The sequence below is a fragment of the Ictidomys tridecemlineatus genome, chromosome 5, assembly GCF_052094955.1.
Source record: "Ictidomys tridecemlineatus isolate mIctTri1 chromosome 5, mIctTri1.hap1, whole genome shotgun sequence".
NCBI lineage: Eukaryota > Metazoa > Chordata > Mammalia > Rodentia > Sciuridae > Ictidomys > Ictidomys tridecemlineatus.
In genome coordinates this window covers 103,199,666-103,222,472 of record NC_135481.1, presented here as the reverse complement: position 1 = coordinate 103,222,472, position 22,807 = coordinate 103,199,666, and the positions used below count along the sequence as shown (strand labels likewise).

Here is a 22,807-nt window from a genome sequence, read left to right as displayed (position 1 = left end):
TTTTAAAAAGTTTCATGTAAGTAGCTGGGTATGTGGTGCATATGCAACCTGTAATTCTATGACCCAAGATGGTGAGGCATAAGATTGCAGGTTTGAGGCCAGAGTCAGCAAGTTAAAAGGCCCTAAGCAACTTAGTAAGACCCTGTCTTAAAATTTAAAAGTTTCAAAAAGGTCTGGGGATGTAGCTCTGTGGTAAAACACACCTGGGATCAATCTCCATTACAAAAACAAAACAAAAAAAATTCATGTGGTAAAAATTGGTGGGTTTTGGCATAAATTTGATGAATTTTAGCACATATGTAAATATATCCACCATCATATGCAGTATATGGTTCTTTTATTTTCAAAAAAAAAAAAAACCGTAAACATTCTAAGTGTATTACACATTCCAGGATCAATAAAGTGATACAAAGCTACAGGAAGAGCCTCTGTATCATATTCACATAGTCATTAGTGCAGAGTTTGCACCTGTTGCATGAAGACATGCATAGCTTGGACTACACAGTTTGAAATTTGTATTTAAATATTTTTGGTCTGAAGAAAAGTACTTCTGTTCAGACACAGTCTCCAGAAGCTTCTGTTGCCTTTCATTTTTTCCATTTGACTTAGTTATATTTCTTAGTTGACTTCTCTAAGTATTTTAATTTGTAATCCTCAAGCCCTGGAGTACATACTGAGATAAAAATAGTGAATAAGACTCCGCTTCTTAACCTGTATAGAAACTGACTGGGGACATGCTAATATAGTTTTTACAATTATTGGAGAAACAGTTATTTAGCATAGGGATGGATCAGAATAACTGTTTCATCTTCCCACCCACTATAATGGTAAGTCCCATGGTCATCCTTTGCCCATCCTAGTGTTTGCCTCTGTAAGACAGTTCTGATGACTGTACTTCCTCACATGGCAGTATCTGGTATCTCTTTCAGGGGGCACCGAAGAACACCTCCCAGTACTGTCATCTTCTTCAGACCAGTCTGAGACTTCCTCTGGGGAGAACCATGTGGTGGATGGAGCCTCCCAGGACCTTTCCCACTCAGAGCAGGATGATTCCTCTGAAAAGATGGGTCTCATCTCTGAAGTGGCCTCTCCTCCCGAGAGCCCCGAGCAGCCCTCACTTGACCTGGCCTCAGCCATCAGCAACTGGGTTCAATTTGAAGATGACACACCCTGGGCCAGCACCTCACCATCTCCTAAAGAAACAGGTGGGGAAGGCAGGAAGAAAAGGTCTGCCTTGGTATGTGCTCAGTAGGATGCTTTTCTGTGGGAAGTATTTAGGGCTGCCAGGATTCTATTTTATTTGCTCCAGCATAGGAGAAAGTAGACAGAGATCTCATCTGGTTTAATTATATAGTGTTTTTTTCCCAATATTTTCCCAGTTGTAATGGACATAATATCTTTATTTTATTTATTTATTTTCATGTGATGCTGAGGATCAAACCCAGTGCCCCACATGTGCAAGGCAGGTGCTCTACCACTGAGCTACAGCCCCATACACACAAAACAATTTACATGTTCTGGGCATTTTCAGCCTTTTATCCTTGTCCTTGGCTGTTGACTTGTCTTTAGAAGAATACATGTATTTTTAAAACTATTAGGAATTGGAGTTATTTACGTATCTAAATTGTAATTTCCTTATGCATATAAATGAATGTCTCTCAAAGAGTAGATCACTAACCATGTCTTGTAGAGTCCCCAGTGAGATTAGTTGAACATGGAGATTCTCATATCTCAGACTACTGAATGGATTCCAAATCTTCAGGAGTGAAGATGGTTGAAACTGGTAAAGCACTGATTTTGTGGCATTTAAATGGCTAGAAGCTGTACTGAGAAACTCAGAGAAGCCAGTTGTTAGTTCCCTTTCTGGCAGCCTGGCTATTTATTGTTGTGTCATGTACTGAAACATCAAAGGTGATTGGATAACTTTTGAGTCTATATTAGTTTCTACTTGCTGCTATAATAATGTATCACAAACATAGTAGCTTAAACAACATGAGACTATATGATTTTACAATTCTGTGTCCTGGGTGTCCTGGGATGTTGTCAAGACTGCATTCCTTTCTGAAGGCTCTAAGGGCAAATCTATAACTTGGCCCTTTACAGCTTCCAGAGGCTGCCTACATTTTTTGACATGTGACCACCCTCTTTGTCTCTAAATCCAGGCATGTAGCATCTCTCTGTCTTACAAAATGACATCTTTTTTAAAAAATATTTTTTAGTTGTTGATGTACCTTTATTTTTTATTTATTTATGAGGTGCTGAGGATCGAACCTAGTGCCTCACATATGCTAGGCAAGCACTCTGCCACTGAGCCACAACCTCAGCTCACAAAATGACGTCTTTTTTGCCTCTCTCTTCCATTCTGAAGGACCCTCTGAAAAGATGGGTCTCATCTCTGAAGTGGCCTCTCCTCCCGAGAGCCCCGAGCAGCCCTCACTTGACCTGGCCTCAGCCATCAGCAACTGGGTTCAATTTGAAGACGACACACCCTGGGCCAGCACCTCACCATCTCCTAAAGAAACAGGTGGGGGAGGCAGGAAGAAAAGTTCTATCTTGGTATTCTTTGTACCACAAGAATAATTTCCTCATTTTTCTGTTTGTAAGGCAATGTTTTCTGGTTTAACTTTATACAAATTATTTGTTTTTCAAATATATTTTCAACACCAATAAAATGATTTTTAAGAAGATATAAAACATGGTTCAACCATATAATAAACATTTCAATTTTTACATAATAATTTGCACCTTTGTGTATACTTTTCATATGTAAGTGTGAGCTTTTCAGTGAATTATTGTGCTACTCAAAGGAGCATGGATGATGTGACAGGTCCAACAGGCTTCCACTCTGGCTGGGGAGGGTGGAAAAGACCCGTTTTGAATATCTTAACATTGCTAAGGCACTGATCTAAGCATTTTTACATGCAGTGGAAAGTTATTGAACTCTGGTACTATAGTTCGAATGTTTTGTCTCTCTAAATTTGTTGAAATCAAATCCCCAATATGTTGATATTAAAAGGAGGGAAGACTTTGGGAGGTGAATAGGTCATGAGGATGGAATCCTTGTGATTGGGAGTAGTGCCTTTATAAAAGATACTTGAAGGAGCTGTCCCCACATTTGACAACATAGTGTTTGTCCTTTGTGCTATGTGAGGGCACAGCTAAAATTAAGGAATGGGTCCTCACCAAACCCTGAATCTGTTAGTGCCTTGATCTCAGACTTCCCAGTTTCTAGAATGGTAAGCAATAAATTTCTATTGTTCATAAATTTCCCGGTCTAAGGCATTTTGTTATGGCAGCAGAAACAGACTAAGAAAATAGTAATGAATAAGTACAGAAGTATATATTTTTTTATTTTTAACAGGATACTTTTTTTTTTTTCCAGTACTGGAGATTAAACCTAGAGCTTTGCATAAGCTAGGCAAGTGCCCTACCACTGAGCAACATCCCAGATCTTTTATTTTGTTACTGTTATTTTATTTTGAGATAGAGCTTCACTGAGTTGCCCAGGCTGAACTTAAACTCACAGTCCTTCTGCCTTGGCTTCCCAAGTAGCTAGGATTGCAGGCATGTGCCACCATGCCCAGCTAATAAGATATATTTATTGAATACTTACTCTCTTAGGCACCATGATAAATACTTTAACTCTGTCATCTCATATACTCTTTATAGTAATCATATGAAAAATAGACAAAAAATAGGTAATTCATTGTATGAATTACCCATATACAGTTTTCCAGTACCTTAGCAATGGTCAATCAGATGGCTTTCAACGTTTTTTTGGGGGGAGAGGGGGTGCTAGAAATGGAATCCAGGGACACATACATGCTATGCAAGTGCTCTACCACTGAGCCACACCCCCAGTCCCAGCTTTTATGAATTATATTCATAATACGAATTATATTCATATTTCTGTGAGGAGACTGAAACAGGTAGTGGTTTGGGAATGTGCCCAACATTGTGCACTAGGAAGCAGCAGAAGAGAGCTCCATTAACTGACCCCAGAATCTTGGAACAGCATAGGGTGTGCTGTGTAATTTGTGCCTTTCTCTTCCTTTTGTTGCTGCTTTAGAGCCTTCTGCTCCTTTCTTACAGGGGAGGTGAGGCCAGGCATAGGAGGCGAAAGGTAGGTGGGATTGTGTTTCTCCACTTGCCCTAAAATAGCCATACCTTTAGGTCACTGATTATATTCATAGCATTCAGATTTTTTACATCTTTTTCATATCTTACCTTTAGCCTCATCAAAGATTTTGTGGTTGCTCAAAACTGTTTATATATCAGATGGGTCAGTTTGCTTCTCTTCCCCATTTATTATTGTAAAACTAATTTGGGGGTAAGTCTTAATTATGTTGCCCCCATCTAAGGATTCTATCCTATTTACAATGGTTTTAATGTATTGGTAAAACTTTATTCTTTAAGGCTACAGTTGCCTATTGACCCCAGGGACTTGCCAAGGGGTCTGTATGGTCAAAATTATTTTCATAGTAATTCTAAGATTTTATTTGCCCTTTTTACTGCATTGGCATTTGCATTGATGGTACAAAAGTAATAGTGAGTTTAATTTCTGGCCTTTATGTACTCATAATAAAGAAAACCCTTCAATTTCACTTAACAATATACTTGATGAAGTAGTACAAAGTATTAATTTTATTGAATCTTGATTCTTCAGTATATCTTTTTTAATATCCTTTGTGATATATTGGAAAATAAACAAAACACTTTTGCTCCATAACAAAGTGTAGTGGTTATTTGAAGGGTGCTTATCTTGTAAAAATTGGAGTATAAATTGTTTTTTAAAAATTTAATCATTTAAAAATGAGAATTATTTAAAATTATTTTTAAAACTTAAAACAATGCAAAAATATACTCAATGAAAACAATATCCATATTTTAAAGACAAGATCCAGTTAATACTTGCATGACTCTGATACACTAATCCTGGTTCATTCTAGTAAAACTTTATTTATAAAAATAGGTGATTAACCATTTGTCTATAGTTTGCTACTTTGATTTTTTGAAATTATTACATTAGAGTATCAGTTTATGACTGAGTTTTTTGCATCCCCTTAAATTTTGTACCCAAGGCAAGTGTATCACTTGTTTTACCCTAATCCCAGCCCTGAAGTGTTCTAAAGATATGATATTTATTAGTATTGCTAAGAAAAAAAAAATCAAGAAATGACAACTTTCAAATGCATGAAAGCATAATTTTGGCTTGAAAATTGCTCAGACATTAATATCCATCTTTTTCATGTATGAAAAGTTCACTCAACCTTGCCTTAGGAAGAGCCTGTAGGATGATTTGCCAGCAGACTTGATTCCTGATGAGTAGGCAAACAGCATGAATAAGCTTGGTGTAGGACTAGCCCTGCAAGCAGACACACACACACACACACACACACACACACACTTTTTCTCACACACGCAGTGCTTCTAGCCTGTAAGTCTAAGAACCACAGAGGATTCTGCAACAGAAGAGTAGTTAAAAAAAAAAAAAAAAAAAGGAAATAAATTTAAGAGTCAAATCCTAAATCTCTTGCTAGTATCCAGTTTGACTCATTAGTGAACCTACTAAATAAAAGGCTGCAGAATACATTCCTTTTACTCAAACTCCCCAGATTTCCTCCCTTAGGGTATGTTTAACAATAAGGAAGAGTGCTTGGTAGAACTGAAACCAAGTGATAAGCAGAAGAAGCTAGGCCTTTAGTCCACTCAACATGGATAATGTGACATTGCTCAAGTTAGACAATTGTTCTATTCTGAAGGTTGTTAGGCAGCTCAGACTTTAATTTGAATCTGAAACATCTGGATACATGTGCTGTGTCAATAATACCACATATATAACTATAGTCATTACACAGAAATAACCCTGATGTGCAGCAAATATCCTCCTGCTGATAGACATCTTGAGACTTCTTGCACACACTCCTATATGCCCTGTTCATTGGCTGTGTTTAATTTTGAGATATGATAGGCTGAATAACAGTACCAAAAGACATTAGGTCCTAGTTCCTGGAACCTAAAAATCTTATTTGGAAAAAGGGTCTTTGCAGATGTGATTAAGGATTCTGAGATGGGAGATGATCCTGGTTATATATGGGGTTGCTAAATACAAATATGTGCATTTTTATAAAAGAATGCCAGAGGAAGCTTTTGCCCACACAGAGAAGACAATATGAAGGTAGAACTTAAAGATTTGAAGATGTTGGTCTTAAAGATTAGAGTGATAAAGCCATAGTCAAGGAATACCAGGAGCTACCAGAAACTGGAAGAGGCAAGGAATAAATTTTCCCCTGAGCCTCTGGATCTGCTGACATTTTGATTTTGGCAAAGGGATTCTGATTTCAGATTTCTGGCCTTCAGAACCATGAGAAAATAAATTAGGTGTTGTAAGTTATCAAGGAAACTAATGCACTGTTTCTAAATTTTTTGTTGTTGTTGCTTTGGGGTGTGTGTGTGTGTGTGTTGGGGTTTGAACTCAGGAGTGCCTTACCATCCTCTGTCCTTTTTATTTCTTTATTTTGAGATAGGTTCTCACCAAGTTGCTGCCTTGGCATCCTGAATTGCTGAGATTACAGGCACAGGAACCCAACCTCTAGATTATTATTCTTTTTTTTTTCCAATTATAAATTCTTAAAGTGGAACCATTTGCATAAGGCTGAAAAATAAGTCAGTGTGGGCCAGAGGGCATCTCTAATAGCACGGCCATTTGTTAAGTTCTATGCTTGCCACTATGCTTTATCTCTAAGCCTTATAACCCTTTATAATTTTTTCATTGAATCACTCATATTAAGTCCTTATTCTCTGCAGTTTTGCTAGGTGTGGGTATTCAAAGACATATTTACTGCTCAGAATATAACAAACATTGAGCTTCTTCTTGGGTCCTCTAGTAGGAAACAACCTGTGCCCTCATGATTTCCTCCATCTGCTTCTAGTTGATAGTCAACTGCATGTCTTTTCATGCATGTCTTTCTACCACAGCATGTCTTTTTGTTGTTAATGTTTTTCATTTCATGGTAGCTGAGAATTTGGAACTAGCACTGAAAAAGCAAAGGAAGAGGTAGTGTTGAAAGAATTGCTTGCCTGAGAGTTTCATTTTTATAGCCAGATCCATCTATTGTCTTTTCTTGTGAAAAATTAAATCAGAACTCAAAGTGCTTTTCCTTGTTAGTTATCATTTACTTTTGGAGCTTCCTCAAAGCTTCTACTCAAATTTTCCCTAAACTAGTGGTGCCTACTTAGAAATCACAGAAAGGTGCCCAATTTACATAAGATATGTGGCCATCTCGTGCTGTTTAGTCTAATCTGACAACAACAACAAAAAAATGATTTGTGCATCAATTTCTGACTTATCTACTACCCTAAACTGTTCTTTATCCATTAATTTCCATAAGTCAGGTCCTGGATCTTTTTGGTGCCACAGTTGCATTTTTTGTGTATCAAGCAAACTTTTTTAGTATGGATAACTCAGAAGTGAAATGGAATTGGGACAAGAGAAATGTTAGACATGCTGTGTTTAAACATGAAAGTGATTTGAAATCTTCATTGTAAGTGTGGGCTATATAGGTTTGTCTCCATGCATGCAGGAGATGAAATTCAGCCAGAGAAAATAATTCTTGGCCTCAGCTACCTTCCTAATCACACCAGTATTGCCACAGCAAACTGATTTCTATAATAGATAATTGCAATTTTCAGTTTCTTCCATTCCCTTGTCTTATTTGCTTCTGTTAAGTAACCAGACTTTCAAATCAAATACTCTGGAGTCAGAAGAAAAGAAAGGGATGTTTTTCCTGGTTTTGTGACATGCATTATGCCTGTGGATTTCCACTTCTATGAGAAGGTTGAGATTTTGTCCTGAGGGAAATGTGAGAGGGAGGAAGAAAAGTGGGACTGATAGTACTGTTTTATCCTTGATTTGTGGAAGGAAAAGTTTAGCTAGCTATTTCATACCTGAATATCCTGATTTGCAAAGAGAGTTAGGTAACACAGGGTATTACATACAAAGGAGTGGCCATGTGGAGAAATCATATCTGGGATACTTCTTTCCTTCCCTCACTTTTTTTCACTCTTTGAAGTTTGGCAAATAAAGAGCAAAGAAAAAAAAAAACCAACTAAACAAACAAACACAAAAGAATATATCTTTTAAGCTGTTCTACCTAAGAATAAAGCCAAGGAAGCATTGGATTTCAGCCTGGAATGGGAATGTACTATTTGTCCTAATTAAAATGCAAGGAGGCTGTAGGCACAGTGGAATCAGGGACAAAGAGACTGTCATTAGTGGCACAGCTTTTAGTTTTATGGCATTTAAGTGGCCAGAAGTTACACTGAGGAGTTTAGAGAAGCCAGGGAAATGTTAGTCCCCACCTTGGTGACCTGGCTACTTATTTTATTGCACACTGACACATAATAAGGATGATTGGATAACTAGGAGCAACCATTAGTGGGGAAAACAACTCCAGAAATACTTAAATCCATCAAAGGAACAACTTTCTTTTGGACTTTAACTAGGGCAGGATTTGAGTGAATAAGTGCCATCATGATTGGTCTAGGGAAAAGGAGGTATACGATGATATTTAGAAATATATGATTAAAATAAAGTGAGAGCAACAAAAATCTTTTTTATAACCACACTTATGGGAAGGAGAGCTGCATCAATTCTTTGGACTTGAGGATAGTGGGAATAAGGGGTCAAATAAAATTATGCTCTTTAAATTTGTTGTGAATATTGTTTACTCTAAATCCCTTAAATATGGCAGAGGACAAATATAGGGTTCATCTCTTTGACTTAATAAGGCGATTTTGAGTTGGGCCATGTTGGTTAATGTTCTCTTCAAAGGATTTTTATTTAGACTTTAAGTATAAAATACTTAAACTTTCACACTTAAATTAACCACAAGAACATTGTTCACATTTCAGTTTGAAAATGCCATACTATGCAGGGTAATACAGTGAAAAATATAAAAAAAAATTTGACTGAAAATTCCTTTGCTACACCCTGGGCTAGATGCAGAGATATTCTGCTAGATAATGTATAGAATCAAAGAGTAAACAAGCAAACTCTGGCAAATCTGTTCAAACTCAATTGAATCTTACTGTTGTCTAAAGAAATATTTTTGAAAAAGTAACCTTTTGTTTGTTTGTTTTTTCCCCCCACATTGGGTCCTTTAAAAATAGTGATCCTGACTTTTCCTAGAGGAAAAAAAGTTTTATTAATTTATATAAGGCCTCCTCTACCTCTAAAATGTCACTGTGCATCAGGAAGAATGTTGTGGTCAGCTTACCTGTAACCTAAAATGGTTATAAAGATTCTTGCTAGGCAAAGATTTAGGATATGATATGTTTACAAATGCCTGCAGACAACTTAAAAGAGCAAAGTTCATCCTCAAAACTAAGAAGAAAAAAAAAGGGCACTAAATTAAGGTTTCCTGTTCACTCATCATGTTATGCACTGATCTTCTTCCACAGACATGGCAATTTTTCGGCAAGGCCAAGGCTGAATTGGACCCATTATGCAGATACTGCAGGATGTGCATAATTACAAATATAAAAAACCTTTCATTTCCAGAGTACTTGTCCCATAGCCCAAGCAAAACACTAGTATTCCCTTGTGCTTCAAACTTCTTCTTTAAAAGCTTGGGCTAAGGCTTTCCCATTGTGTCTGGGGAAGCTAATTATCTGGGCAAGAGAAAGAACCACTTGTTTGGAGGAGGATCAGAAATGACATCAGCCATGTAAGAGGAAGGCAAGGGTGACAACTGGGAGATTTTATCCCAAAGTTTAGCCCAGTGGTTCATTTCTATTATGTTGTTCATTCTGGCTACTGGGGGTGAGTGGTGGGTGGGGGGTGTCTTAAGATCCCAACCTTTGAGTGAATATGTAGACCAGGCCTTTTACATTTTGCATGCATATGTATTTCCCTCCTCAACAGAGGCAGTCTTATTTCTTTTAATACCTTGAATTGTTCTGTGCTTCTAAATGACATTTCTAGAGGATATACCCAGGAATAAATTTCAGCAGAGCCTTTCCTCTCTGCTGGTCTCCACTCTGCTCTTACCACTCTGCCTCTCTTATTGTTCTGGACAAGTTCATTGCTGCTCTTGCTGTTTTTTCTGCCCTGAGGATTCTTCCTTCACATTTTCATTCAGAATTTTGTGCAAGTGTTGCTTCCTCAAGGAGATCCAGAACATTCTATGCCCATTCGTCAGCTTTTTCATGCTTTAAATTTTTTTACAGCCTGTGCCTCTAACTGAATTTGATCTTATATTAACTATTTTGCCTACTCATTAGGAGGAACTTATTCAGGGAGGAACTTCATTTCTCTGATTTACTCTCTGTGTTAGAATATGGTGTATGGAACATAGTATGTGCTTACTTAATATGTGTTGACTCAGTGAATGAAATGACGAAAAATCTATTGTGGAATACCTAAGTGACACTCATTGGTGGTATAAATGACCATTAGGCAGACCCTGAGTTCCTCTGTGAAATCATTTTTTTTTAAGAGAATAGACAAGGAAACCAGGCCCCCCTCTTACTCGTCATGCCCTTTTTTATTAACTATTATTATCAGTTTATAATTTCCCATTGTTAAAGACTCAATACCTATATACAAATAAACACCCACATGCTATGCATATTGTTTTAGTTAGATTTTTCATTGCTCTGACCAAAAGACCTGAAAAGACCAACATAAGAGGAAGAAAAGTTTATTTGAGGCCCACATTTTCAGAGGTCTTAGTGCATAGATGGCTGATTTCATTGTCCTGGGCTTATCACTTCATGACGAAAGTGTGTGGAGGGGGAAAGTGGCTGGGGACTCGGCTATCTGAAAGCAGAGATGGCTATGCTTACCAGGGACAAAATATGTATAGCTCAAAGGCATGCTCCCCAGTGACCCACCTCCTCCAGCCACACTTTGCCTGCCTATGTCACCACCCAATTAATCCATTGAAGTGGAATTAATGTACTGATTAATTTATAGCTCTCATAACCCAGTCATTTCACCTTTAAACTTTTTTGCATTGTCTCACATATAAGCATTGCAGAGACACCTCATACCTAAACCATAGCACATACATGTACCACATACATATACGTTAACATATATATTTAAACATATATAGCATATGCATATAACATACACACAGATATACATATCCAAATATTCACATAACATACATTTTTACCTGGGAGACTACATTTTTAAAAAGCACACTTAAAACGGTCTGCTATATTTTTGTTTTATTTAAAGGCACTATCATGCCGTAGGAGAGGGGAAGTGCTCTCAAAGTAAAATTTTCCAGTTTTCTAAGAGGAACCTTAAAATTTTAACTTCAGTATTTTCCTCTTCCAGGAAATGTTCCAGCTCACCCAGGGAGGCTTTGTGGCCTATCTTAATATGCAATGTGGAACATAAAACACAATAAACTACTCAAGCATGCATCAATTAACTAGGGCATTCATGCAAAAAATATTTAGGTGCTGGGAATACAATTATGAAAAAGCTGGATACAGTTCCTGCTCTCTGTGTGTTGAGGTTACCTAAACAGTTGGGCAATCTGTTACTGATGAAGCCTTCTGGGAGTGAACAAGAGCTCCTCTGAACCAGTACTGGGGACAGCTGCTTCATATTGCCAACTATGAAATAGCAGGAGAGCCACAAATGAAAAATGGAATTAGATCTGTTTTATATTCACTGATCGGGACCTTCACAGCACTGAAAAAAAAAAATCATCTAGTCTAGTGATTAGACAGCAAAATAAAAATAAAGGACATAACATCAAAACATATGTAAGTATTTAGCATTTTAATCTACCCAGGATCCCAAAGGAGAAAAAGAGAAAAATATTGTATTAGCTGACAATTTATAATCTTACTTATTTTACCAGTGTTGCACTGTGTGATGCAGTGCCTGTTCAAGTCACTGTGAGTACAGCTGAATTTAGAGTAAGTGTGGTAGGTAATGTGATGAATGGAAAGGAGGGAAAAGTGAGGCAGAGGAACAGAATGTGGTGAGGAGGTTGTGATTTTTTTTTTTTTTTTAATAAGGCAGGGATTTACTTCTCAAGAAGAAAATATGAGTGAAGACCTGAGGGAAGAGAAGAAGTGAGTGAACCTAGCAGAGTTTAGGGAGGCACCTTTTATACAGGTCCCTTTTAAGCAGAATAGCAGGTGAAAAGCACCGAAGGTGGTTTTGTTTGTGATCTGTGACTGGAGCAGAGTGAATGGTGGGTGGGGGAGGTGAGGCCTGAAGGTTAAGCAGCCCGAAGCTCCTGGGTCCTTGGAGGGCAGGTGAAGGCTTTGAGTTTTATTATGGCTAAAGTGGGAGCCATTGGAAGGTTTTCAACAAGGCATTCATGATCCAACTTCAGTTTGTTTGTTTGTTTTTGCAATGATGGGAATTAAACCCAGGAACCACTGAGCTATAAAAAAATTTTTTTTTAATTGATAAGGCTGTACTCAAACTTGAAATCATCCTGAGTAGCTGGGATTATGGGCCTGAACCACTGTGCCCAGCCCAACTTCAGTTGAACTTTATTAAGGCTGTGTTCCTTGCTGTAGTATAGTAGCTGAAAATGGTATGGTTAAGAATCGACTGAGAGGAAGATTGATGTGTAACCAAGAAGGTCAAGGTAGGAAGCCAGTGCATTGATCCAGGCTAGGGAAGATGGTGGCTTGGTTCAGGGTGGTAGCTTGGAGATAGCTGGACATGATTTGTAATCCAAATAAAATTTTTGAAAGTAGAAGTAACAGAACTTGTGGGTCAAATATGAAAAGAATTGAGGATGACACAATGGTTTCATTCTGATTGCTGAAAGGATAAAAGGACTGGTTTGGCAGGAATAATAGTAACTTAGTTTTGAACATGTGAAGTTAGAGATCTAAATGGAGATTTCAAATAGATGAAGACATACGGCCTATCTGGAAATGATAACTATCACCATTTAACCCATTTTGAACAATTCTTTTGTCCCAAGCACTTTTACCAAGGGCTTTATTAATATTAACTTAATCCCCTAATGAAGTTTGTGCTCTTAGTCCCATTTTACAGGTGAGAAAATAGAGAAGCAGATTAATTAAGTAATTTGACCCCAGCTTCAGGTTGGAGTCTATCCTGTGAGCCTGGCAATCTGGATTTAGGGCCCTTTAAGTTTCATAGGAAAGGAGAAGAGGCAGATTTTGATCTTCCTTTTGCTTTATTCTTTGTTGGGTGGATGTGATTATAAAGCATAGTGATGGCAGCAACCCACTGCTGTCTGGCTCAGGCATCAAAGGTCTGGCCCCTGGGAGAAGAGCCAGATCCAGGCTCAATAAAGATGCTTTTTCTCTCATTTCAACTAAGCTTATGGCCTAAGGACATTACTAAGAATCTAAAGAAAATAACTCATCCAAGATTTTGAAACTATCAAGAAAGCATATTAGACCAAAGGAGGACAGTTTATGAGCTATAGGAACTTTGCCTGTCCCCATCACATTATTCCTAGTTTCTCTTTGAAGAAGAACAAGTATGAAGAGCCAATGTGAAAATAATTAGAATAACTTCCTTTTTGACTAATCAGTCTTTTTTTGATATGTGGTTTTAATGAGTTTCAGTTACTATTAAATATTTACAAAAATATTTAAAATGTATATTAAATTATAAAGAACAACACCTAGTTTTTAGGATATTGTCATCCCACAGAAGTCCCCCTGGATTGCATTCCTGTCTTCATCATACCCTTTTTCCTCTCCCCTGTATCACCACCTCCCTGAGCTTCATGATAACAACTACATTGCTTTTTTTTTTTTTTTTGACAGCTTACTACCTACATGTGCATCAAGAATGATATAACTTAATTTAGGCTGGTGTTGAACTTTGAATAAATGAAATAATGCTGTAGTTATTATTTTGATTTGCTCCTTTAACACATTATTTGTGATCTTTGCCCATGTCATTACCTGTAATTGTAATTCCTTTAGTTTTTGCTGCTCTGTATCCTGCTACATTAATAAATTAATCATACACCTTGATTAATTTATCCATGTTGTTCTTTTATTGATGGACATTTGGGTTGATTCCACTTACTGACAGTTAAGAATATGCTTTAATGAGAATTTTTGTTTTGTTTCATTTTTCCCTGAGTGTTTTAACCTATATCCTATTGAACATGTGCAAGTGTTTTTTTCATATGAAAAAGTAGGAGGGGAATTGCTGCATTGTGGGATGTTTTCATCATCAAGTTCATCAGATAATACCAAATCATTTTCAAAAGCAGTTCCTATTTATTCTCCTACTGACTATATCTATGGTTCCATTTCCCTGCCTAGGTTTGGGACTGTGATGCTTCTTTTGTCAGGAGGAGGAAGAAAGGAAGGAGAAAAAATACATTTTCATGGATTTCTTTTCAGTTACTATGCTTGAGATACCTTGGGATTTCACATTTGACAAGTAAAATCTTTTACAATTTCTGGGAAATTCTCAGCCAGCATTTTTTCAATTTTTGCCCCTCTCCTATTTTCTTTCTTTTAGGAGCTCAGATTAGATATCAATGAGAGAAGGTCAATCTTCCCTCCATGTTTTTATCCCTCTCTCATATTTTCATTATTTTTTTAAGGAATTTTTTTATTATTCTTTCTTTTTCTCTCTCATATTTTCATCCTTGGTCTTTGTTGTCCATTCAGTTTTGTGATTATGGTAGCATAGTTTTTCTTCTCCGGAGATTCATTTAGTTCTTTTTGAATTCTCCATGCTCCTTTTTCATATTCTTAATTTCTTGTTTCCTGAAACTTTTTAAACATAGTTATATTTTCTGCTTAATTATTCTAGTGTCTGGATTATTTTCGAGTCTGATTCTGATTCTGTCTATGCCCTGCTTCCAATACCTGGCTTGCCCCTGTCATGGCAACTTTATTTCTTATGTATTTAGTGATTTATTATTTATATTTACCAGGTGCACATTACTTAGGGACATTCTGCCTCAGAAGCCTGGTTTAAAGATATCTTCCTCCAGAAAGGACTAATATATGCTTTTCTTGAGAAACTGAGGCCACTATTAACTGGGAATATTTCAGCTAAAGTCTCAGACTGGAGGATTTTCAGGCCACAAAAGCAGTTCTAAATGCAAAATCTTTGTGGGGACAGGTGATAATATTTTTTTCTCTCTACCCTGGACCCAAACCTAAGGCAGACCATTTTCTTTGCTATCTCCAGCAGGAGAGTACAAGTTATTCCTAATTTATTCATTCAGTCTGTTGGGAATTCTCATTTATGCATCACATCATCTGTTAGATTTCCATCCTGTATTGGCCCTGGGTTTTTTCTCCTTCACCTTCTTCACATGAGACTTAAAATACTCAGATTTGGGGCTGGGGTTGTGACTCAGTGGTAGAGTGCTTGCCTGGCACATGTGAGGCACTGGTTTCAATTCTCAGCACCACATTAAAAAAATAAATAAAAGTATTGTGTCCATCTATAATTAAAAAAATATTTTAAAAAATACTCAGACTCAAGGGTCACTGGTTTATTCACAATCCTCAGGGTGCATGTGAAAAATCAGGTTGTATGCTCTGCTTATGTTTCTGTTTCCACCTTTTATTTAGCCTCTGTTAATTCCTTGTTCTCTTGCTAGCCCTGTAATATGTTTTAAATAATATTATTGCATTTTGCCTAATATTTAAAATTTTCCCTTGGATATAGGTCATAGGTTTTGGGGGGTTTGTTTGTTTGTTTGGTTTTGGTTTTTTGGTACTGGGGGTTTTTGGTACTAATTTTTGTTTTGGTTTTCTGGCTAGGATAAGTGACTGCATCTCTTGGACAGTTTCTTAACCTCTGAATTTTTTTCCCCTCTGTATGAAATAAGACTATTTCCTGCTTCTCAGAATTGATAGATGAAGCTACCAGGAGCACTGTACCACTAAGTTACACTTCCAGTCCTTTTCTATTTTTATCTTGAGACAGAGTCTTGCTAAATTGCAGAGTTTGGCCTCAATCTTATAATCCTCCTGCCTCAGCCTCCAGAGTTTTCTGTGATTAAGACATCTACCACTACCTACTAATATAGACTATTATAGAATGATTTATGGTGCTTCTACAAACATGACCAACAAATATTGAGTGCCTGATATTATTCTAGAAATGGGAGTATAAAAGTAAATAAACATCCCAGTTTCCTAAGGAGCTTGAGTTCAAATATGGAAGGCATGTTGGTCAGTAATGACTCTAAGGGAAATAGAGCAGAGAAAGGGACTTTGCATCTTTGGAGACAACAGCTCAAGAATTTGAAAAGGAGGTGACATTTTTAAAGAAAAGAAGATGTGAGCTATGAATCCTCCAGAGAAAAGATATGTTTTATAAATGCCTAAGAAAATAATGAATGCAAATTCTTCCTTGTGTTATACTATGTCAGAAGTATTGCTGTTTGTTCTTTTTTTTTTTCTGGTAAATCATTACTTTCTCTTTGTGTTTCTTAATCTAATTGTTGTTTTGGTTTTCTGGCTAAGAGAAGTGATTGCATCTCTTGGAGAGTTTCTTAACCTCTGAATTTTTTTTTCCCTCTGTATGAAATAAGACTATTTCCTGCTTCTCAGAATTGATAGATGAAGCTACCTAAAATTTGTGAAAGGTCTGACGTTTGAATGGCTACTCAATAAATGGTAGTTTCCTTCATTTTTGTTCCTTTCTAGTTCACATTCTTTTCAGCACTCTATGGTAAATTTGTAGTGATTATTCTTAAGCAGCACCATGGAGAAAGCATGTGGTAGGTAGTTAACTGAGGACAATTAAGAGAATTAGAAAGTTTGATATAAAGAGAAAGAAAACACACAAAACAGTTTTTGTGTGGGTTTGAAAGGCTGACTTGGTATTCTGGGATAAGGAGATAAAGCCTAGTTCTATGCATTTCTCCCTTAAAGATATTTGTTGCTGTATCACAGCAGGCCCAGTAAATCTCCATTTTAATATTTAACAGTCTGCAGAGTCTTCAGTTATTGTCAAAGTCAAACCAAGCATGGGCATATCACATACATGTACAAATATGGTTTCATATCTATTCTTTTTTTAAATTAATTTTTGTTTTTTAGTTGTTGATAGATCTTTATTTTATTTATTTATACACGGTGCTGAGATTCAAACGCAGTGCCTTACACATGCCAGGCAAGTGCACTACCACTGAGCCCCAGCCCCAGCCCCTCATATCTACTCTTATCCATTAACCCAAACTTGCTCTAATTTTCCAATGTCAATTGGTGAGCTTTTTTGAGATTATTGGTGTGCCACTAAAAATAAAGGAAATGTAAGGAAATGGTGAAACTGTAAGACTTGTGTATATTGGGCTTAGATGAAGCTGAAATCTAAATTTAGAAATAAAATTAGATCCTAGAGTAACATACTCCTATGAGATTTTCTTTCATTCAAGTGTCTGGAGACCTGAGTTTTAGTGCTGATTTTGATAGCGTCTCTTCATGGGATCAAAGTCAGTTTTCCCTATCTGTATCATAAGAAATTCTTCCTGTATTTCTTACCTTGTATGGCTATTAAGATTTCAAAGGATCTAAGTGACAGCAAAGCAAGACAAGCACTAATGATAAACAAAGGACAGCTATTCATATTGTGTCCTCTTGGCTTTTGGTCTGTTTTCAGCCCTCCCATTGACCATGCCCTGCTGGACATGTCCTTCTTTTGACTCCTTGAGGAGATGCCCTCTGACCTCCGAGAGCAGCTGGACAACCCACTCTGAAGACACTAGCAGTCCTAGCATTGGCCCTTCGCACACAGACCTGCAACTTGTCAATGCTGAGGAGCAGACAAGTGGTAGAGCTTCTGGGGCTGACTCAACTGGTAAGCTAGAGCTCCAAGCACTTTGCAAATCATTTAACATTCCCAGGTCCTCTTTAAGGCCTCTTTAATCTCTACAACCAGTCTTGTTTGCAGAATGAGTTCAGGGGTAGTCATCTAGTCAAAAAGCTAGCATCCAGAGTGGTTTGAAATTACACTAGGAAAATGTATAAACAGATTGACTGATTGGTTGGCTGATTATTCATTTTGGGAAACCATTTGACAGCATATCTTAATGTGTTATTTTCTTTTGGCTTGGTATAAGCACCATTTCTGTCGATTTATTTTCTCCTTGGATTACTAAAGTGTGTGATATGCACAAGGCTGAATCTTTCATCCTACCACCCACGCGTCTTGCTTCTTCAGCAGCAGGGAGGTGAATTTAAGTAAAGAGAAGAAATGTTAGGTTAAGCAGAATGAAGATCAGGACTCAGCCACTGTATTTAAGGATACACATCATTTTGCAGTTAAATGCTTATTCTGTTGTCTTATAATCGGCCTCTATGTTGGTGTGTGATGTCCTATGGGCTCATTTATTAAACTTTCCAGGAGGCATAAGATAAAATGCTAATTGTATTTGCATGTAGAATATGGACCTGCCAACAAGCATTGCATTATGGGTGAGACTTGGAATGGTATTGGAAAGATATGTGTTCTTTGTTCTTGGTTATTTGGCCCAAAGGATTGTTTTCCTCTGAAAGTGATAAAGAGTTACTGCTAGTTTCTGTGTTGAAGAAGTTATACTTATGTCAACAAAATTCGTTTTTCCTTTTCAAAAATATTGTTTAGGAGTAGTTCTTCAGATCATTTTTTAAAATTTGTATAACATTTGCCCTCATGCTGTGTACTCTTGGGTTCTAAAAATATTAAAAATGATCCTTCTTGTAGACTAAAGGGTTCAGACAGGATTTTTTTGGTATTTGATAAAATTACAAAGAATCCTAGTTCATTACAGGCTGTCTTCACAAACACAGTTCTTTACAGCATTTTGTCTTCACGGATACTTCTTCAATTCTTGTAAATCTGAAACATGACTTATAAGGATTATAAGCCTACAACCTCCTTTCTACTGTGGGGACCAGCTACTGGACTGGAAGGCCCTGGTACTGACTGAGACTGTTAGGAAGATGGACTTAAGCATACATCTTTATTCTTGTTGCTCTTGTTACCCTCAGCCTCCTTTCTAAGGCTTCCTGGGGAGGAAGTATACATATTGGTTTAGAGTGTCTGATTCTAGAGTCAGACTCAGGTTTAAGTCCTGGTTCTGCAATATACCAGCTGTGTAGCCTGGGGCAACTTCCTTACTTACCCCCCCACCTCTTACACCCTGTCTTACTAGGCTGTATCCCTAGGTACAACCCCAGCCCAAGATCCTTACTATTTTTATGACTCAGTTTCCTCCTCTGAAAAATGGGGATAATAATAGTATGAACAACTCCAGTAAGACAATTTGATGCCTGATACAGAATTATAATGATGTCACTTCTTCCCTTTTCTGCTGCAGGGTTCTTATTGCTTTGGAAAAATGCAAAATGGACCCCTCACTGAGGAAAAAGTGAGAACCTCTAAGTTCAGACTCCTTTTTTCATTGGCCTCTATACTTTCTCATTAGATGAAGTTTGCTTTAACTCTTGGAGGTTTAAGTGATAAAAATCAATGTCCTAGCCTCAATCTGATGACCACCTCCTTTTCCTCCTCCTTCTCATCATCATCAAACCCAGGATATGAGTTCGTTTAACCACTGAGCTATAACCCAAACCTTGAACTGGACATTATTAACCTGTCTCCAAAGTTTTAAATTATTTTTAGTAACTCCCTTTTCTAAAGTCATCTTAAGTGTAACAGTTCACATCAAGAAAACCTCTTGCCTGGTCCCTGTTATTTTGGTCAGGGTCCTGGCAGGAAGCATATGGTACCCTCAAAAGGGTTATTTGGAGAGGATTTAATGTAGAGAATGCTTACAGAGGAAGAAGAGTTGGAATCAACAAAGAGCCAATCTGGCCTCTCCCTGGCTACACAGTGTATAAGGATAATGGCTAAACAGATGCTTTGTTCATCATCTCTGTGTAGAAAGGCGTTCTGATGCCCCAGGTGAGCCTGTTTCCCTTCGCCTCTGTTGGTTGGTAGTGGGCTTCAGTGAACTGAGGTGCACCTTCTTCTCTGTCATCTGTGCAAGAGTTCTGCTGGGATTTGGCAGCTCTATAGGACATTCTGATGCCCAGCATGGTTGTGGAGGGAAAGACTCTGTGATCAGCCTACACTTTGTTCTCATTTTCTCACCAAGGGTATAATTAGAGGAGGAAGGTAAACAAATCCCCTCACTTTGGTTAGAGTGTGGTATGGAGCTGAAGAGTGGTGTGGATGTTTGCTCTGGGGTTCTACTCCACAGGACAAACAAATGGCAGGAAAATAGGAATGGGTAAGATTCCCCAAAACACTCTCTTCTCTCTCACCCATCTCTGCAGTTTCCCTTGGCCTAGATGAGATAGGTACAACCCTGTCATCTTCAAAAGTCACAGTAGCTATGTAATGCCACTGGGTTTACATGGGTTTATAAACAGTAAGAGGATCAAGGAAGTAAAAACAAGCCTCTGTCTTTGAAATCCATTCGAACCAGGGAAGGAAAAAAAATTTAAATATTTGCAATAGCACAAACTGCTGTTGAGTGCTAGGCTTTGGTTTGAGTTTTCTTTTACATATAAGAAAAGTGTAGATTTAAGTGTGGGATTAGAATGTGCAGATATATGCAAACTAAGGAGTATCAAGACTGAATGAAGCACATAGCAGATGTTTTAATGATTGTTGAATGGATCCTTGAATGAACAGTAAGAGATTGCAGGTAGAAAGAGTCATCTGAATCCCAGACTTTTGTATCTCATTCATATTTAAGAGTCTAGTATTCTCCAAAGTATATCCCATGAAGATGCCCAAGAAAAACCAGGATGTTGGGGGCCTATGTGTTAGGTCTTGCTGTGCTCCCTATGTTGGAGATAACATACATTAGCTTATTAGGGATTTGAAAAAGTCCTGAAATGATTTTCATGAATTAGGTGTATAATTTACTTATGTATGTGTGTGTCTATATAGTTATATATTGTATATACTTGTGTGTATGTGTGTGTGTATTTAGTTTACTACTTGGTCAGATCTCAATGTACAGAAACTCAAACACATAAATTGGTAAATTATACTTGGAATTACATGCCTTTGCTAAAGTGTTGGAAAACCAGAAAACTTGGAGGAAAAAATTTTAAAGAGCATACCTGGGCTATTTAGCTTTATAAAATTAGCTCCCACTTTGACCCATGCTCTGCTGAACCTCTTGGCCTCTTAATTTTTTTTTTAATTGTAGATCCCACAAACCTAAGACTACATTTTGTCAAACTTACTTTGTATGTAAAACTTCATGGACTTTAAAACAAATTTAGACCAGATGTTCTTGTTTCATTCTCATATAGCTGATTGTGGAATTCTGCCAGAGCAGTAGGTTATCCCTAGATATTTCAGACTCATGTTTTCCTCAGATATAAGCATTTATATCAGGTAGGGAGGTGTGGACTAAAACCCCCAAGTTTTGTGATAATGACTTGTTAGCTGCTCAGGAAATTTCTCTTTTCATTATTTGTTCATCCACCTTGAGGCAGGGCTGCCTGTCTCTTTACAGCATGATTCTCTGTTGCCTGCTTTGTTCTAATCCTGGCAGAGCTTGAATTAGAATCAGCGGCCCAGATTCACAGGTAAATAGTGCTTATCATATTCGTGATGGGTTTACAGGGAACTTCTGTTGGCACGTCTGCATTTTCTGATTTTTTTTTTTTAAACTTTGAACATACTTTTCTTGGAAGAAAAGACAAATCAATAGTTTTTTTTTTTAATTCTTTCCTCTAGCTGCAAATTTCTGAAATACTCATATTCTTTTTGAACAATATGGAAGAGTAGCATAATACATTTTTTAAAACAAATTAGATCTTTCATGAACAAATACAAATTTTGGCCTCATTTCTTTTCCTGTATATTCTTGTGTCCATTAGTTGTGCATTTTGGATTTTAATCAGAATTAAAAAACAAAAACATTCTAATGGTTGCTTTCTTTGAAAGTTTCTCCATAGAGGTTTGGAAGTTCCTCAGAATACAAAAGTTTACTGAGTTCCTACCATATAACAGTCACTGAAAATGAGAAGAAAAGTAAGTTATGTGGTATTTTCCTATGAAGAACTGATTGCCAATAAACAGATTATTTGCCAGTAAAAGGATTTCTATATATAATTTTTAAAATTATGTCTAATAATACCATATCTCTATGTGCCAGGAATGTACTAAACACTTTATACATATTTTATCTCAATCTTCACAATCTTGAAAAATTACTCTTCATTTTATGGATGCAGAAACAACAGCAAAGTCATAGCTAGAAAAAGGTAGAGTTGGGATTCAGTCAAAGTCTCCCTCAGCTCACTCTGCCCTGTGCCTGGTGTGCTGTGGACAGCTGGTATCTTCAGATACAGGGAGTTGTGGGAAGGAATCATTGCAGAGCCTTTCACAGGCCTGGTGCTGCTTCCTCGGCACTTCCCAGGAGCTACATGCAAACTTCCCTTTGTCCTTCACTGAACCATGAAGGAACCATGTCCATTTTATATCCCCAGCACACTGCCTAGCAGAGTGAAATGACACAGTAGATCTTTGTGGGATAAATCAGTTGTTCTGATATAGGGCTAGAGAGCCTTCATTCCCAAACTTATCCTCTAAGTACATAAACTTAAGTGTGTTTGCTCATTGAAAAGTAATTTTATGACTGGAAGAATGAAAAGAGAACAAGTAGGGATTAGTATGTTTTCAAGTATTAGACTTTTATCCAGGAATTCCCATTCATTTTGTTTTTCCTGATCTCAGTTGAACTATAAGTTTTGTTTTGTTTTACCTTAAAGATCAGTGTATGTGGATATGTATGGTGGGCAGTTGAAGGACTATTGCCTAAGTTTGGATAATTCACACTCTTCC

General features: G+C 37.3%; 1 protein-coding gene across 13 annotated transcripts in view; it reads left to right on the top strand.

Moving 5' to 3' along the window:
• Positions 1-22,807, top strand: part of Ston2 (stonin 2) — a 133,818-nt gene that overhangs the window by 34,178 nt on the left and 76,833 nt on the right. For 6 of the 13 annotated variants that reach the window (XM_040276382.2, XM_040276384.2, XM_040276377.2 and 3 more), the window contains exons 3-5: positions 930-1,205; positions 2,369-2,524; positions 17,615-17,812. In XM_040276382.2, coding sequence (XP_040132316.1) covers positions 930-1,205; positions 2,369-2,524; positions 17,615-17,812 — 630 coding nt within the window. Of the gene's footprint in view, positions 1-929; positions 1,238-2,368; positions 2,525-17,614; positions 17,813-22,807 lie in introns of those variants that run through there. The other 7 variants (XM_078050647.1, XM_021723820.3, XM_078050648.1 and 4 more) reach the window with 5 other exon arrangements.